General features: G+C 38.0%; 1 protein-coding gene across 2 annotated transcripts in view; it reads left to right on the forward strand.

Moving 5' to 3' along the window:
* The window catches only part of JMJD1C (jumonji domain containing 1C), a 164535-nt gene that overhangs the window by 41918 nt on the left and 105534 nt on the right, over positions 1-17083 (forward strand). For both annotated transcript variants that reach the window (XM_061448880.1, XM_061448906.1), the window contains exon 2: positions 13157-13321. In XM_061448880.1, the coding sequence (XP_061304864.1) occupies positions 13157-13321 (165 nt within the window). The remainder of the gene's footprint in view (positions 1-13156; positions 13322-17083) is intronic.

A 17083-nucleotide genomic window follows, 5' to 3' on the forward strand; every position in this document is an offset into this window, starting at 1 on the left:
ATCCTTTATAGTTACAGCCTGTAAAATCATGGTGCATAAACATTCTTTTAATTTGTTATAATCTTTAAAATGCCTTTCAAAAATATTATTCTTGCTGTTGTGACAGGGAATGTCTGTCTGAGTTTTTCACTAGTAAGTTACCCACACATAGCTGATGCAGTAATTAAGGTTATTCACGTGGTTCATTAAGCAGCTTTTGATGTATACTCATTGCCACGGTTTTGTTCCTCTGTCTTTACGCCTTAAGGGTTTGATTGTGTTATCTGTTGCATCTATTGTTCTCTTCGTGTTATCAACGGATCTATTCTTCTTCCTTAAAAAGAGCTTTTCAGGAAATTACTAGGAGAGCAGAAAATGCATAAAATTACGCTGTCTTCATTTCTTTGTTAGAGTTGTACATTTGAGACTTGTAGGACAATTTCTAATTAAAAAGAAAAAAAAAACCCACCGCCACAACAAAAAAAGGGTATGCTGTAAGGTTTTTGTTTGTTTGTTTTTTAAATGCAATCAAGGTGTAAATCATAAATGTTTCTCCGTAGTTTGGAGAGTTGTGATACTGAAATATATTCGTTAATACTTAAAATACCAAAAGTTGAATGACCTTTATCACATATTTCAGTAATTTTGCTGCAGGATGAAAAATAATGTTAGATGAGAGAGAGAAAGTGTATCTTCTGAAAAACACTAGTAGACAAACATGTTGAGGGTTTTCATGGATGTATTGTGAATGATTTCTGTAACCTGAAGTGCTTTCCACCCCTGTATTCCAGAAGCTTTTACGCACCAATAGTACTGTTTATTTGCAGCAGTCCTTTCTGTGCTGTATCCTTAGCAGCAGCAGCAACAACAAAGTGGGTAGTTGTTCAGAGCAGCGGGTTTGTGTTGCAACACCTCAGTGAAAAACCACTGTCACTAGATCTCCATCACATTTAGTATCATGTAAACATATAGTCTCAGTTCTGAAAGAATTTGTGGTCAAAGCAAGCAACACTGGGTTGAAATGATTGTCTTCCTGTTCTAGAGTATTCTAGAGTATGGGTGCTAAAGCACCTAGAGACTGGGACTTGCATGCTGTGGTGAACAGAGTGCAGAAAATCCCAATTCAGTATCAGTGTCTAAAGTTTAGCATGGGGGTGTTTTTGTTGTGTGTTTGGTTTTTTTTGTTTTGTTTGTTTTCTGGCGTCTTTTTTAACACAAAGGAGCAACTATTAGGAGACTTTTGAAATACACTGAGTAAAGATAATTGTTTGGCTAAGTTGGGACCAAATTGTGCATGTTGCTAATGAGTGGCCATTATGGCAAAGAAAAGAGGTTGAGAACCTGGCTGGGTATTTCCTGATGTCTTGTTTGCTCATATGTGTCACCAGCCTGGTTCTTAATCTCCTCTGGCCTTTAGTAATACTTGGAGATACCTCAGTTCAGTGTTAGAATGAACCTTGATCCCAGTTTGTTGACATTTATGCACTCGTGTACTGTGAACTGTAATGACCCAGTTCTTCTCTATAAAGTCTAGCCTTGCAATTTGGTATCAAGCACAAAAATAAAGGAAGATCATGTATACATGAAAAGTTTAAATCCTTTGAAGCTTCAGCCTGTGAGCACAGATTTTAGTTTTTTTTTCTCTAACACTGCAGTTGATCCACAGGAAAGCAATAGAGTTCTGTAAGATTTGTTTATGAATCGTTTGTTAGCAGGTGTCTTCAAGCATCTAGCTACATCAGAGAGATTATATGAGAATCCCTTTTTGAGTAATGACTCTCCAGTATGAAGGAGTAGGTAAGGATCAACTATGTGAATGAAACAGACATTTAGTTTCAAAGGAGGAGATAGAAACCCAAAAGCTGGGATAGTAAGAAGTGGTCTCTGACTAAAACAACAAAGGAATAATTCAGCTTGCAAGATAGCACTGAATGCAGTTGCAACACTAATGGAGAAGGCTTTAAGAATTCAGATTTCCGAAATTAAAACTTGGACACAACAGCATAAGTGAAATACCTCTATGCTTTAGCTAGGAAGAACTTAAAAACTGTTTGCTTTTGTTATACTGTTTAGAGGTGATTTAGGCAGGACTGGGAGAAATAGTTTACAGACTGGTTATAGGTAGAATGTTAGGTAGAGGAAAGAGGACAGCAGATTACTGTTAAGGCAGTGAGCTGCTCTTCTCTGAAAAGAGGTAAAGCTTTAAAGTAATTGATGTGGTAAAATAACTTCCCATCTCAAATATTCTAGTCCTCTTACAAGGAAAAACAACTAGAAAATACTGTCCAACATTTTAGTGGATAATCCATGAAGTAGATAAATATTTCACTAAATTTCTTTTGCCTTTCAGGATTCTTGTTTTGATGCTTTTGAAGATTCTTTTTTTATATATATTTATATAATTATTACAATTTTCTCATGTTCTTGATGAAATGTATTTGATTGGCTGGTTGCTTAAGGTTGATAATCTTCGTTATAAGCGAAAAAGTTGCATTTCTGTCAGAACACAGAAGTTACCATTCTGTAGTTGATAATTATTTATAAAAAATATGATGTACTGTCTCTTTTTGGTAGATGAACTTTTCTCTAGGTTTCCTGATTACTCTTTTAATATTTTTCCATAGTTCTCTTGATTCCTATAAGCTGATCAAAAAACCGCAATAAATTGTGAAAGGTTATCTGATTGAATTCTTGCTGTTTGTAGTAACTAGGCCTTGAGAAAATGTCTCTGGTACAAAAAGAATCTGCTGACCAGCTTCTTCTGGTGTTGTCTGTTGCTATGCTAAAGCTTTTCTGATGCCTTTTTGTTATCCCTGGCTTTAGCTGACAAAAAGGAAATTGTTTGTAAGCCCTCTCTTGGTTTGTTTGGCCTGCTGTCCAGAGAACAATGTGGATACACAGAGCAGCTGAGAGGCACTTGGTGCATAAAAGATCATCTGGTTCCAGTCCTGCTGCCATAGGCAGGGCCACCTTCCCCTAGACCAGGTTGCTCAAGGCTCTCTCCAACCTGACCTTGAGCACTGCCAGGGATGGAGCATTCACAACTTCCTTGGGCAGCCTGTTAGAGTGCCTCACCACCCTCACAGTAATGAATTTCTTCCATATGTCTAACCTAAATCTCCCCTTTTTAAGTTTGTGAACCTATTGCCCCTTGGCCTATTGCTACAGTCCCTGATGAGGAGTCCCTGTCCGCCATCCATCTAGGCCACCTTCAGATACTGGGAGGGTGGTTAGTCCTTACAACCTTGGAAAGGTGACTGTTGAAGATAACAAAGTGGACTGTCTTGGTAGAAATGGAGGAAGTCCTGTGCTTTTAGCACTTCTGTTGATTCCGTCAAGCAGTTGTTCAGGTTAGGGCTATTCAGCTGCAGTGAGAAATCAGAAAAACTCAGGTAATCATCATAGCTTCCTGCTTATGTCCTGGTTGTCTCCTTAAGTTCGGACTGTCCCAGGAGAACTGAAGTTGCCCTTTTTCCTCATGAGTGGCTTTACAACTATGCCTTGTCAGATGATTGGGTGAAGTTTCCTGCCCCGGGGATGAGGAACAATAGCAAATCGTAAATTCAAACTAGGAAGTAATCTACTCCTTTTAGTATGCACTTTAATTCAGCTTCCTGTAGTGCTGTGTGTCTGCTGACAACCTGCTAGACAAACTTTATCTTCATAAACAAGCCATTGAAATGTAAAAATTGACTGAAAGCCATTAACATTTAAGAAAATTATTAGTATTTTAAATGGTCTTATCTCCATTCAGTTGTTTTAGTCAGATTTTCAAATATGAGAGATAAACAGATGTAAAACAGCATATCTTTTTGGAAGTGAGATTTAGCGATAATGATTCCTTATTAAATGAAAGATGTCGGTCTTTTCAGTGTGACATTGGAAAAGTGCATATATACACATGCGAATTGCTTTTAACTAGCTGTCTGAATAGCTAAATGGTTATTTTTAAGAAACTTTTTGTTGTTGTTCTCCTTGTCAAAAGTCACAAATGTCTGATTCAAATACAAAATTCGCTCTTTTTAAATTAGGTATGTAGGTTTTCTATAGTATACATGCTTCTGAACAGCTGTTTTTAGAAATTCAGGTAAAATAAGAAGTTTCCTGTGTTGTGTGATGGCAAAGAGAATTCAAAAGATGTTTGGTTTTTTCCAAGTCTTGAAGGACTGGGAAGTTTTTGAGTATGTGTATATTTTAACTAGCTGTTGCAATGATTTAATAGTTTGTGCATTCTTAAAATAGTAAGTCATTTCTATTTCTCATTTTGGATGAGTAATTTAATATATTTTTGCCATCTAAAACATTTTTAAAATGGGTCTGCTTGACTTCGGTTTCTTTAAGTCCAGTACAGTCATGATGTAATTTCTGGTTTGCATGTTACTTGCCTTTGCTGATAAGATCTGAGTTTGTGAAAAAAAATTTGCAAAATAGGTGTGTCAAATATTTTATATGAATATGTTATTGAAATAGGTTTTAAAATAAAATTTGGCACTCCTGTGGGTACCTTTTTATCAGAGACGAGTTCTTTACTATGAGAGTGGTGAGGCACTGGAGCAGGTTGCCCAAAGGAGTGTTAAGTGCTCCATCCCTGGAGGTGTTCAAGGCCAGGTTGGACAGAGCCTTGGGTGACATGGTCTAGAGTGAGGTGTCCCTGCCCATGGCAGGGGGGTTTGGAACTAGATGATCTTAAGGTCCTTTCCAACCCTAACTATTGTATGATATTTTGAGACACTCATTTAAAACTCTAAATCACATACAAGACAGATGTCCTTTTTTTCCCCCTTGCATTTCAGTGTCATTTGTATTTTCTCAGCTTTGTCTTTAGAATACGCATTTTAAACTGAGGGATGAAACACATGCATGTTTTAATTTTTTTTTTATTTTTTTATTTTTTTCAGAGATGGTATTGAGGCGTGTAAGTAGGAGGCTTTTTTATTTTGTCGTCTTCCCTGCAATTTTACTTTGTACTCTATATGATGTGCTGGTTGCTTAGCAATCCAAGCTACGGACTGCAGCAGGCTGTTGTGATAATACTGGTATTTTTCTTTAGTTTTCAACCATTTTTCTCTGTATTATTTTTTTCTGCGAAAGCTGCTTTATTGTTAATGCTCAAACATGAATTTCAGGGAATGCAGTTAGGATTTGAAAATTAACCATAAACTGTACATGTTCATAATTTCTGTATTTATTCCCCAGTAATGTATCTTGAGACTACTCTTTGCTTGAAGTAAATGATTATTTAAGGCCTCTCTGTGTTTTTTGGTTTTTTATGTTTTAAAGCTTGATGTAAGGAAGCTACCTTGATGATTCATGTTTATTGAAGCATGTATTTGCTACATCTGGTCATGTTCCCTCCTGCACCTGGCATATATTTCACGTGTTTTCCAGCACGTGTGTGTCTCTGGCTTATTCAGAAGCCTGTTGAGAGGGCATGGTTGTTCCTTATTCTTCCATGTATGAAGTGTATTGAGCAAGTTGGCATTTAAAGTACAGGCTCAGCTTGAGTGCGTCTGTCACTGTGTGTCTTGAGCAAGGATACAGGCTCCTTTATATAGTTTTATAAATCTAGATCAGGTGATCCTGAGTCTGCAGGTTTTTTTTTTTTCCTCAGTAACAAGAGTAAAGAGAGTAGTGGTTTTGTAGGGCTTCGGTCTTTGTATTTCAGAGAAGTTACAGCTGTTATGCAGGGTCTGTCAGTGGTTCACAAGAAATAAGTGTCGGTCCACTCCTGCTGGACAGATCCAGAGCCATTGTGCTAAAAAAAAGGTTTCCAGGCAGTTTTAAAACAAGAGACTTAATACCCTGCATGTAATGAACTAGCCACTTTTTTTTTTTTTTCATGCACTTCAACTTCCCAGGTTATAACTGAGGAGTGCTTCTGGGATAATGTGCCTTATTCCATTTTCCTTTGAATAAAGAGAGAATTTAAGAGTAATGAGTATGACGTTTCATGGTAGTAGAGTGTGTCAAAGGGGTTTTAATCTTTGAGGAGCTGTCCTTTTGACTTCCACAGCTCATCTGACAATAGCAGGACTTTCCATTTAAGAGAAAATTAAATTTTTTGCTATTAAATTTTTGTTACTATTTGCAAGCTCTACAAATAATCAAAACAGATGTCCAAACAACTGCATGTTTTTTCTTTAAGTGTTAAAATAGCATAAAATAATGAACACTACTAATTTGTCCCATCTTCTAAGGAGCCTTCAGTGGTCTTTCATGTAAAACATCTGATTCTACAGCTTTTTTTTAAACTAGTGCTCCAGAGTTAAATGCAGAGCTGTTGGATCTCTGAGGCAGGCTATTATATTCTTTAAATGGTGGAAGAATTGGAAACGTCTAATTCATTAACTTTTATCAGTTTTGTCAAGAACACTTTCAGGGCTTCTGAAGACTTACTGTGGCACTGTGGGTGTCTACTCACCCCTGCTAACAGCTATGCAGTACATTTGTGTTTCTTTGTCAAGAGTAAATACTCTTGTCTACAAATCCTAAGTGAAATTTTTATACTTAGGAATGAATATGTATGTCTGATTTGCAGTAAAAATGCTGGCGATTTTTAAGAATATGTGGAGGCAATAAACCTCATCTTTTAATCCTAAAGAATTTAATAGTTTAAGAACACTATATTGCCATTATTCCAGCTGTTCTGGGTGGTTTTAGGCTGTATGAACTGATGCCAGTATATTTTCAAATACTCTTGCCTTTTTTATTTTCTTTTTCTGTACTGTTTTTCTTGAAGAGTTTGTAAAATGCAAATGTATGTAGCATTTCAATATATAAAGGAAAGGGTACGATGATTCTTTTATGAGTTCTTTTTAATGTAGAGTGACTATGAAATGCTGATGTGAAGGACTGGGGACATTTTGGTAGCACAGAACAATATTGCAAGTCCTTTATTAAACAGGAAACAGTGCTGCTGTCTTTGGTTGCTATTTCACCACTTTTCCATGTGGAAATGGGTAGCACTTGTATAACACAGTAATAATTTTACTGTGTGTAGCTGTTTTGCTTTATAATAATTTGTGCTTTGATTGCATTTGATTTAAGATATATTTAGAAAGACTTGACTGCTGGGTAATGCCTCTTTCATCAAAGAAACAATTTGTAAAAAACTGAGAAGGCAAGGATATTTGGAACATGATGGAAGATTTTTATAAATTCACTCATATTGGATCCATTTGCTGTGTACTTACAACTTTAGTTTATACCGGTTAGATATTTGGCAATAGCATCCGTAACAATAAGTGGATAGAAAAGTTTTTGGACCCTAGTGTACTTTGTGTTAATTTTCAGCTGCACACAACACTAAAACAGCCCACCAAAGCAAAGCAAGCTGCTGCAGCTGTGTGGTGTTCAGAACTCTGGAAACCTTCCTGGCAACTTCAAGCTGCCATTGCTGCTGGTGGTGGTTTGGTTTGGGATCCCCAGACTTATCACCTCCATCCACCTCTGTGGGCAGCAGGGGGAGGCACTGTCTGCTCACCTGGCTCCTTGGATTTTGTTTTCTGAAGGTAGATTTTTCTCTCAAAACCAGGAAATTCCCAACACCCTTTTTACTGGGCCAAGAATAAACCATTCTTAAATATCCTGTAAAATGTATATACCCTAGAATTAAAGAGTGCATGTTGCAGTTAACACTGGAGAATATGAGGAGGGAAGAACTAACTTGGACTTGCGTTTTAATTTGCTAATTTGGGAATTTTGTCCTGACATCTTGTAATATAGTTCCTGTTTTTCTTACTTATAATAAGTTGGAGGTGTCAGGATTTTTTTTTTTTTCCCCTCTCATCATGGTACCATGGGTTTTAAATACCAGACAAAATGCACCCCTTCAACTCCCCTCCCTCTTTGAAAGATTTTATTTATTGCTGTTAAAACACACTTTTTAATACTTGTGTATTTTCAAGTAAATTTCTGCTAAATTACATGCAAGGTTTACATTCTTATATTTACCTGGCCATCCCTTACAAGGTTGGGAAATTGTCTCTGACAACTAGTTTTTGATGCTTGATTGCATGCTAAGAGTTTTAGGTCTATCTTTAGTTAGACAACTTAAAAGACTTGAATTCCACAGATAATTTTTAGCACTGGAGTTTTCAGTTCTCAACTCTATTATAAATGGTGTATAAAGTATATATGTATTATAATTATACATATTGTAATACTCTGTATCTTTCTTTTAAGTTAAAAATGTTATGTATAAAACCCAGTGGGATGTACTCTGGGAATCACCCTGAAGTCGGTAGCCAGATTTGTGGTGATGAAAAACTATCTGATATGGTACAAAGGTAGAAGTGTTTTTTCTTTGCCTTATTAAGAACATCTTAAGGCAGATTGCTTGATTTTTTTTCTTCCTAGAAATAAGTATTTTGCTAACAATCTTTGGGTGCTAAGGAGGAAACTGTACACTCCTCCCTTAGGAGGGAGAGAATTTGTATTCTGTTAAAATTTAACAATTTATTATTAATTATATACAATTAAATACAAATTTGTTGACATCTTGGGTTAAAAACTTAGTAAATAAATGCTATGCAGCACTCTATTTCCCTGTTACTAGAGATCACTTTGCCTTAAAATGATGCAAGTTTTTTGTTGTAGCTGTATTGCCTGGAGCTCTTGCCAGGGCAAACCTAACTTGAAGTCAGCCTTTGGATTGTTAATGCTGCAGTTGTCTTCAGTACTAACCAGCCCATGGGCAACACATTGCCCTACTGTAGTGCTGGGAGAGTTAAGAACAGCATCCACCCCTTCAGGTGGTTTCAAGAAAGTGGATGGTGCTTGGACTGTGTTTTTCAGCGCTGAGTCAAACGTGCTGGAAGTCAGCGTTGCTTTTGTGACGTTTAAAGGGGTTCAGAATTTGTTTGGTCAGGCATATTTATTTGGAGTAGAATTGACTAGAAGACTCTGGATCACAGTGCTGCATGTAGAGAATTTCACAATTATTGTTCTGTTTTGGCTTTGAAACAGCAATATTTTTTTGCAGTTGTTTGGCAGACTCCATTGGAAATAAATTTGTTGTCTTGCTTTACTTGGAAAAACATGCTAAAGCTTATGCTGCTTCCTGTTGGAAAATAGAGCTACAAAATTAGCACATTAATGCCAATTATAAATATAATATCATCCCAGTGGGAATTCGCCTTTTTATGCAAGTGAATGCATACGTGGTAAGATTTCAGCCACACTGGGAACACAAACTTCTGTATAGCTGAGAAGGCAAGGAAGCAGAATTTGGCTGAAAACTCTCAAAATCAACATTCATTCTTAGGGAGGCAAATGTTGTAGAGTTTCTTGCTGTACAGAGTTTCATCAGTGAAGCAAGAAAGATTAAATATTTTCAGCCTTTGCACTCCTTAGTGGGTCTGACTTTGGCTCTGTATTTTATTTTGTTGGCGTAGGTTGCTGGATTGCTTCCTTTCCTTCTCCTCTCCCCTATTTACTCCCTTTCATAAGCTGTGCTGCTTGGGATATTGCTCTTCTCCGTGCAGTAGGTCAGTGTGCAGAGAAAGAGGAAGCCTGTGTTCTTCAGAGGTTCTGCTGTTGCCTTAGAAAAATCCATCGTGGATGTTCCTGGTTTAGGTATTTCCTAACAAAAAAAAAAACCAACAAAAACATAACAAAAACAAAGAGAATGGGTGAAGGATTGGGCTCTGTTTTGTCTGTGTTGTTTCTGCCTTTCAAAAATCAACTTTGAAAAGCCAGCAGATAGCTAATAGACTTGGCATTGAAACCTGAATGTGGTGGAAGCTGGCAGAAGTAATTTCCAAGTAAGGTTGTGTGTGTATCATACTTGAGGAAGAATATGGTGCCCTGGGCAATGGCAGACTGGCTCTGAGCCACACTCTATTCTCCACTTTTCTTGGAACTGCTCCGTTGAAGATCTAATTATACAGTACCAGGAGACTCTGCAGATAGCTCAGCAGTAACTCCCACTGTCATTGCACCGGATTTCAGTTTATTTGGGGTGCAAAACTTGCACACAAACACTAGATTGTATCACAGATAACCGCAAGTTTTGGCTAGTGTCCAGAAGATACAGCATGTTCTAGTGTTGCGGTTTCTAAACTGCTAACTCCAGTTTGGGTTTATCTGTGTTTTTCCAAATGTTTATTCACTGATTCCCCTTGCTGCCTCCTTTTCTTTCTTTTAATTTTTTTTTTGTTATTTGCCGCTGTGTGAGGCCTTACACCGTGTTATAGACTATCCAAATAAGCTGTCCTTCCAGATAATAGCATGAAATTATTTGACCAGTCCAGGATAATTGAGTGGAATTTGCAGGAGGAGGGTCCCAGTGTGTGGGACAGTATCAGGTGTTTGATGGTGTAGATAGATGGTGTCCAGTTTCCTTCCAGGGAGAGACTGTATTTTTCCTTGGCTTCCTTTTATCGCCAACATAGTTGTAGAAGCTTTTTTTGTTTCCCTTGACATCCCTGGCCAGATTTAATTATACTGGGTTTTCCTAACCTGATCTCTGGCTGCTCAGACAATTTCTTTGTATTGCTTGCAAGCCTCCTGTCCTTGCTTCCACTGTCTGTAGGCTTCCTTTTTGTGTTGGAGTTTGTCCAGGAGCTCCTTGCCTCCTGGTGTTTTTGTCTGACATCCTCTTTGTTGGGATGCATCACTCATGAGCCTGGAGGAGGTGATCCTTTAATAGCTTTCTTGGGTGCCTCTTCCCTCAAGGGCTTTATCCTATGGAACTCTTCCAAGCACATACATGCAGAGGCCGAAGTTTGCTCTCCTGAAGTCCAGGGCAGTGAGCTTGCTGCACTCCGTCCTTGCTGCCCTAATGATCTCAAGCTCCACCATTTCATAGTCACTGCAGTTAAGGCTGCCCTGGAACTTCACATTCCCCACCAGCCTCTCGTTGGTGAGGACAGGGTCTAGCAAAGCACCTCTCCTTGTTGGCTCCTCTATCACTTCAAGGTAGGATGTGCTTTCCTGTAAGTGCTTTAAAGCATTACTATGTTTACCATTAACTCTGTTTTCATTGAGAAATTTTTATTCTGTAACTTCACTTTGTATTTTAAAATGAATTTATAGAAATTATTAAAAAGTGCTTTTTAATGAAATGTGTCAATTTACAATTTTTAGTTTTGAGTTTTGTTTTCTACTTGCTTTGTTAAAATAACAGGCAATAGCTGTAATAATGAACTGTTGAGGTGAGAGGATTTTTATACAAACTGTTCCTATAGGACAGAGTGTAAAACCACCACAAAGACTAGCAGTAGTTTCTTGATAGTTCCATTGAGTGAAATGGGCGAAGGGAAAAGGTAAAAAAAGTAGCTGCATTGATGAGCAAGGTGATGCAGAGGCAGGGATGACTGGAATTAGCCAGGGTAATTGAAATGTCAGAGGAGTGGCAGCAGGCAAATGGCAGAAATTCCAGATGTCAGCATGGTGAATCCAGAGGAAAAGTTCTGCCCTTGAGAAATAAAGAAGGAACAGTATTTAATCCAGACAACTGGTGCATACTCTACCTTGACCCAGTGATTAGGACCAGGAAGAAAGAAAATGTGTATTAAGATGAGATGTGAGATAAGAGGTAGAAAGGCTGGTTGGCTGGGAATATGGTATTGGTGACAACAGGTGTGCATGATGACAGGTTGGGTGTCAGTAGCTGGCAGATGTATGGCTGAAAAGGAGTCAGGTGTGCAAGTGAATGATGGCGTGGTTAGAGTAGTGAGCAGTGTGTGGAGGTTGGAGGGGGAAGTGGTGAAGTAAGTGGATAGACTGAGTGCTTTCTTCCTTTTTATTTGGACAAATTGTAAGTGGAGATGCAATAATGGGTTGGCATAGAAGAAAGTAACTGCATAAAGTTATATAAAGTTCTTAATCTGATGCTTTAAAGAGGGTAGGGAAAAGGAAGGGAATGTGTAGGAACAGAATGGAAATAATATGGGTTAAAAAGAGTATAGGGTGAAAACTGGGATGATGAATTTTGATACAGGAATGAGAGTCTTGGTCCAGATTTAAGTTGTATACACAGAAGGGAGAAGGACAAGATGAGAAGAAACACTACGTAGTACACCTTTGGAAATTGTGAGACAGAGTCTAGGTAAGGAAGTATGTTTCAGGCTTAAAATTAACCAAAGTTAGAAGAATATTTCTGTGACAGTGATCAACTGAAGTCATTGTCACAGAAGGAGACAGAGGAAGAAACTCTGGTTTCAGAAGTTGCCTTGGGTGTGGCTGAGAGCTGAAATTCAGGAGGGTAGCAAAGCATCTTCCCTTCTTCTCCAGTTTGTGTGACAAGCAGTGACTTTTTTTTTTTTAAAATAATGCTGGCTGTTTTTTTTTTCTTTGAATTTTCTCATCTTTTGGAAAAAAAACCCAATTGATTATGTTGACTATTTTGAATTATAATTGTGAAATGTGATGGTTTTAGAGTTTTGTGTTTGCTAATGCAAATGGCTTTTGGATTTCGGCTCAGGTTCCCTCTTCCCTTCACATGAGGACACAAAAGGTTTGGCGTATTTACCTTTGTGAATGCAGCTGAGTGAGGGTGATTGTTCTCTTAGAATGTATTGGGTAGAACTGTATAACCTACAAGACAGAGATGGCACAAGATCAAGTAGTTGCAAACTGGCTTCAAATTAATTTAGCTGGAAACAAAGTGTGGGTGGTTGGTTTGTTTTTTCAAGGACAGAAGTGGCAAAAAACCTGAGCTGCCTCTGTTAGGTGCGTTCTGTTGGGCTTGCTTATAGTAGCAGAGTCTGCAGGGTCAGGGTGTCCTTTCTGGTTCTGTTCCAAATGGCTTTTTTTCTTTCCCCCCCCCCCCCCCCCCCCCCCCTGAAACAATGTTCATTTGGTTGGCTTGTATTACATGACAAGTATTTCAACTGAGAATGATAAGTATTCTTAAATTATTTACTAATATGAAAATAGCTTTACGTATTACTGGAATGGTACTGCTGGACTACTTTGTGTTATACTTTTCATTCGTGAAATAAGGTACCCAAAGTTAATGGCAGTGTTTCAGCAAATGTAACCTTCCTCTCTTCAGCATAAATACTTCTGGAGTGCAGGAAATAATTATATAATTTCAGTGCCATGATAGTAAAATGGGTAATACTAAACTCTTCCATCAGTTTTAAAACATGTTTTCAAAAATGCATGTAGATGCACACGTGCTGTGTGTATGTAATAATGTATGTCCTTTCCTGTTCTTAAATTTCCCCAGGTATATGTGGAATTTGATGACCTTGAATGGGAAAAGCGAGAATGGGTTAAAGTTTATGAAGATTTTGCAACCTTCTTGGTGGAGTACCAGCTGGTCTGGGCAAAAAGAAAGGACCCAAGCCAGACTCAGGGATCAAAGATCAAACAAATTCAGTGGCCTGCACTGGTAAGATACTTGAGCAGTTGCGTTTACTAAACTCTTTTAATCTCTTTCATTCTGTCCTTAGGAAGCCATCTAGGTTACTTAAGTAGTGGTGGAAAGTGGTAAGCATGGAGGGGGATGAGGATAACGAAAGAATAACAAAATACTAATAAAGCATGTTTGTGATTGGAGTGATATGATAATAGTCACTCTTTTGAATCAACATAGAGCACTGCAAAACTAGTCTCTGAGAGACATAATAGAGCTAATGACACTTTACGTAGTCAAAGCATCTTACAAATATAGACTTATCAGTAATACATCCTATTGCTCTGTGGAGGATTGAAACTAAGGTGAAAAATAAACCCTTATGCTTGTGATACCTTCAGTGTGGGAGTTGAGCATATCTACAATTCAGGTCAGAGTTCAGAAAGATGGGAAAAGTGAGCAAAGATCGATAAAGTGCTAATTGCTTGCCTGGTGTATGAGACTCTGTATGACTCTCATTCTTTCTGGATTGATGCCCAAACATTAAAGCTGCTGAGAGAACTGCTAGGAGCTTATGTCTGGTTTTGGCATGCCTTTAGGTAAACCGGATGAATGCTAAGGAGCTGATGAGATAATCTAATAAGCAATAAGCACATATTCCTTTTTTATCCAAAGAAACTAGTAGTGCTGTCAAAGTCTTCAAGAAGAGCCAAACAGATGATGAGATTTCAGGAACCTACTATGCTGGATGTTTGTGCTTTCTAGGTAGTTGGGGAAGATTTCTCACAGCGCAGCAGGTAAAAGGGATCTCCAACAAATTTGTCAAAATGGTGAAGGAAATTCTTAGTGGAATTAATATTAAGCTTAGTATATGTAACTTCAGTCTTGGGTTTTTAGAAATTTGCAGTTTTAATAAATGAAGATGATGGTATTTTTTTCCCCTCTGGTCTTTAACTGTATCTGTGTTTCATTTAAATGTTCTCTTCCTCTTCGTATCTCTGAGCGCTTGACAGACTTTCTACGATGTTGTCACAAGAAACAGTCATTCTGAAGGTCTTAAAGCTGGCTGTGCAAGAAAGGCTGGCAGGGAAAGAGATGCATAGATGCTTTAGATGGACTTAGATCCTCTTCCATTAATATTCCTAGTTGACTCACCTTATATGTTTGTGCTTATGTGCATGAGTAAAACAAACTAGCTTTCTGGATGTACAGGCTGTTTCATGTATTTACCTGTACAGGCAAATTCTCTGCTTTGTGTTAGTATATCCTTGGACCAAGAATTTTTAGTTGTAGGGAGTCATGTAATTAGTTCTTGAAGTTACCCATCTGTCCTTGATTGTGAATCTATTAGCAATTTGGAACTTAGTGTTTTAGTACTCTGCTATTTTACATGCTTCTGATCTCACCGTCTAGGGTAGAAATCCTTCTTTGGTTTAGAAGGAGTGTATTTCTAGAAAGAATTCTAGGCTGGCTGCTTATCCCATGCCCAGGTTAAAAGTATGTCTTTGCTAATGTCTGAAAATGTTTTAGTCAGACCTCTCTCTCTATAGAGACTTTTCCAAACTTGTGCTGGTCCAGCGAAAGGTAGAAACTTTTTTTTCTCTGTTCCATCTCCACCTTACAAATTATTTGTTATTCTTGTTTTAATGTTTAAGTTCTTGAGGTTGCTGATAGGTGTGAGAAGGGAGGGTTGCAAAAGATCTGCCTCCTGCTTTTACAATTAAAATTGAAATCATGTAGTCCAAAGTGGGGCTTAAATGGCTTGTCAGGTCACAGTTTCCAAATGTTAAAGATTACTAGTTCTCAGCATTTGTACTTGTCCTGCCTACAAATGTTCTAGCAGTTGTTTTCTGAGTCTAACCCTCTAGTTATCCACTCCAGAAAACCCGTTTTTGAGGGAAAGTGCGGATACAGGATATTAACTCTAGTTAGAGCACATTCCTTCCACAGAGACCTCTCAAACCTCTGCTCTATATCAGTAGCTGCACTGAGCACACCAGGCCTTGGGGAACAGGGATGGTGCTCAAATTGCCATAATACTTTTGGGTTTTATTTCAAGACTGCCTGAACACTCTGATGTAGTAGATGACCTCATGAGAGTATGAAAATTTAAGTGGTGGTGTGGTTTTTTTTTGTTTTTGCTTTTTCTTCCCTAAAGCAAGACTTCCTAAAAACGAGAAAGCAATGGAAAAGGTGGTTAAAAAAAAATATCTCATTTGCTAAACAGCAAATAGGAATATCTGGACTTTTATGTGAAACCCTGTATGTGGATGTGATTATACATACTTTTTGGAAAAGTTGAGTCGTGCTGTAGTTATTAAAGGAAAAGTCTCAATCTTTCCCATGCATGTAAACTATTTTGAAGACAGTTATTCATGTACTTGGCTATCTTGTCTTCATATTAAATACAAAAATAAAAGTTTCTGGTACAGCTTTCTTTTGGATGCTGACATGTACACAACAAAGCAATATTTAAGTACATTTCATGTAGTATTTCCATAGGATCTTTGCCTTTATTGGAGTGAATGGAAAGTGCTTATTTATTTGGATGGTTGTCACCTTTTCCTCTCTTCTTTGGTTAACATATTCTGTATTTACGGTGTTCAAACAAAGAAGGCTTGTTATTTCCTGTGGGGCTTTCTATGGGGAGACATCAGTTTAGTATCCGCGTACTTCACAATTAATGATGTCTTTTATTACTCAGTTGTGCGATACAGTGTAATCTCCACTTTATAAATGAAATAGAATGCAAGTTGGTCACAGATGTTTGCTGTTTTAAAATACCTAAGTATAGCTGTTACTGAAAGCACAGGGTCCATCGACCTTGTGTAGCTGTGCTTTAAGTTTTTAAGCTCTTACGTCAGGTGCTGAGAGGATGAAGAAAACAGAAGTACCAACTCGTTCTCCTTGTTTAGAAACTTGGTAACAGAGCAGGGATATATTATGTCCTGAATCCAGTTTCTGTCATGATGAGATTTTCTTTTAGTAGTTCTTGCCTTTTAGTAGTTCTTTTAGCATTCTTGCCTCATGCATGCCAAAGGTGAAAAGTTGTAAATGAGCCTGGAGTCCTGTTGGCAGCAACATGCTTCATCGTATGAGTCACTCTGATGAAGTTGTCTAGCTCCTTGTTCTGAGCCACTGTGCAAGTCTGTGAAAGAGAGAGGCAGTGTAGTGCCTTACCTTGTCATGCTGTAATCAAATACTTCTTGTGAGATGACTTCTTGACTGCCCACCTGACTGGGATATTTGGAAATCACCTTGCCTGTGGGATATTTGTGAGCAAAGAAGAGAAGACTAGAAGCATAAAGAAATGGCAGTGGAGATAAGTGGTGCCAGCATAAATGTAGCCTAAATGTTAGGGAAGAGAGTGTTCAGTAAACAATGCTTGTGGCGTAATGGAGATGATTTACAGATGACAGTGTGGAAGAAAACTTATTGGCCAAAAGGGGTAGGCATAGGAAAAAAAGTATGTATTTTTAAAACTTAAAAAGTGCAGGTAGTGAAAGTGAGTAGTATCTTTCCATGTTAAGGGATTAAGAAAAGTAGCCTAGGTAAGGTGTTGAAATTGAAGGTGCCACCTTAGTTTGGTAAACACAGGGTGTGTCAAAAAGATACAAAAAGAGGAGAGTGAATGGCTCGAAGTGAATGCATAGGAGAATTACCAGCACCTCAAAAATGAGGCAGAATTGATTTGTTAACTCCTCAGGAAACAACTCCAAAGTAATTGAGATGATGGGGTGGGGATATTTTAGGGGGAGTAAATCTCCTTTATGTAGAAATAGTGTGGGTACTAGGATG

The sequence above is a fragment of the Pezoporus flaviventris genome, unplaced genomic scaffold (assembly GCF_033815535.1).
Source record: "Pezoporus flaviventris isolate CSIRO_AGI_PZ_B2104156 unplaced genomic scaffold, CSIRO_AGI_Pfla_v1 ptg000001l, whole genome shotgun sequence".
Lineage (NCBI taxonomy): Eukaryota > Metazoa > Chordata > Aves > Psittaciformes > Psittacidae > Pezoporus > Pezoporus flaviventris.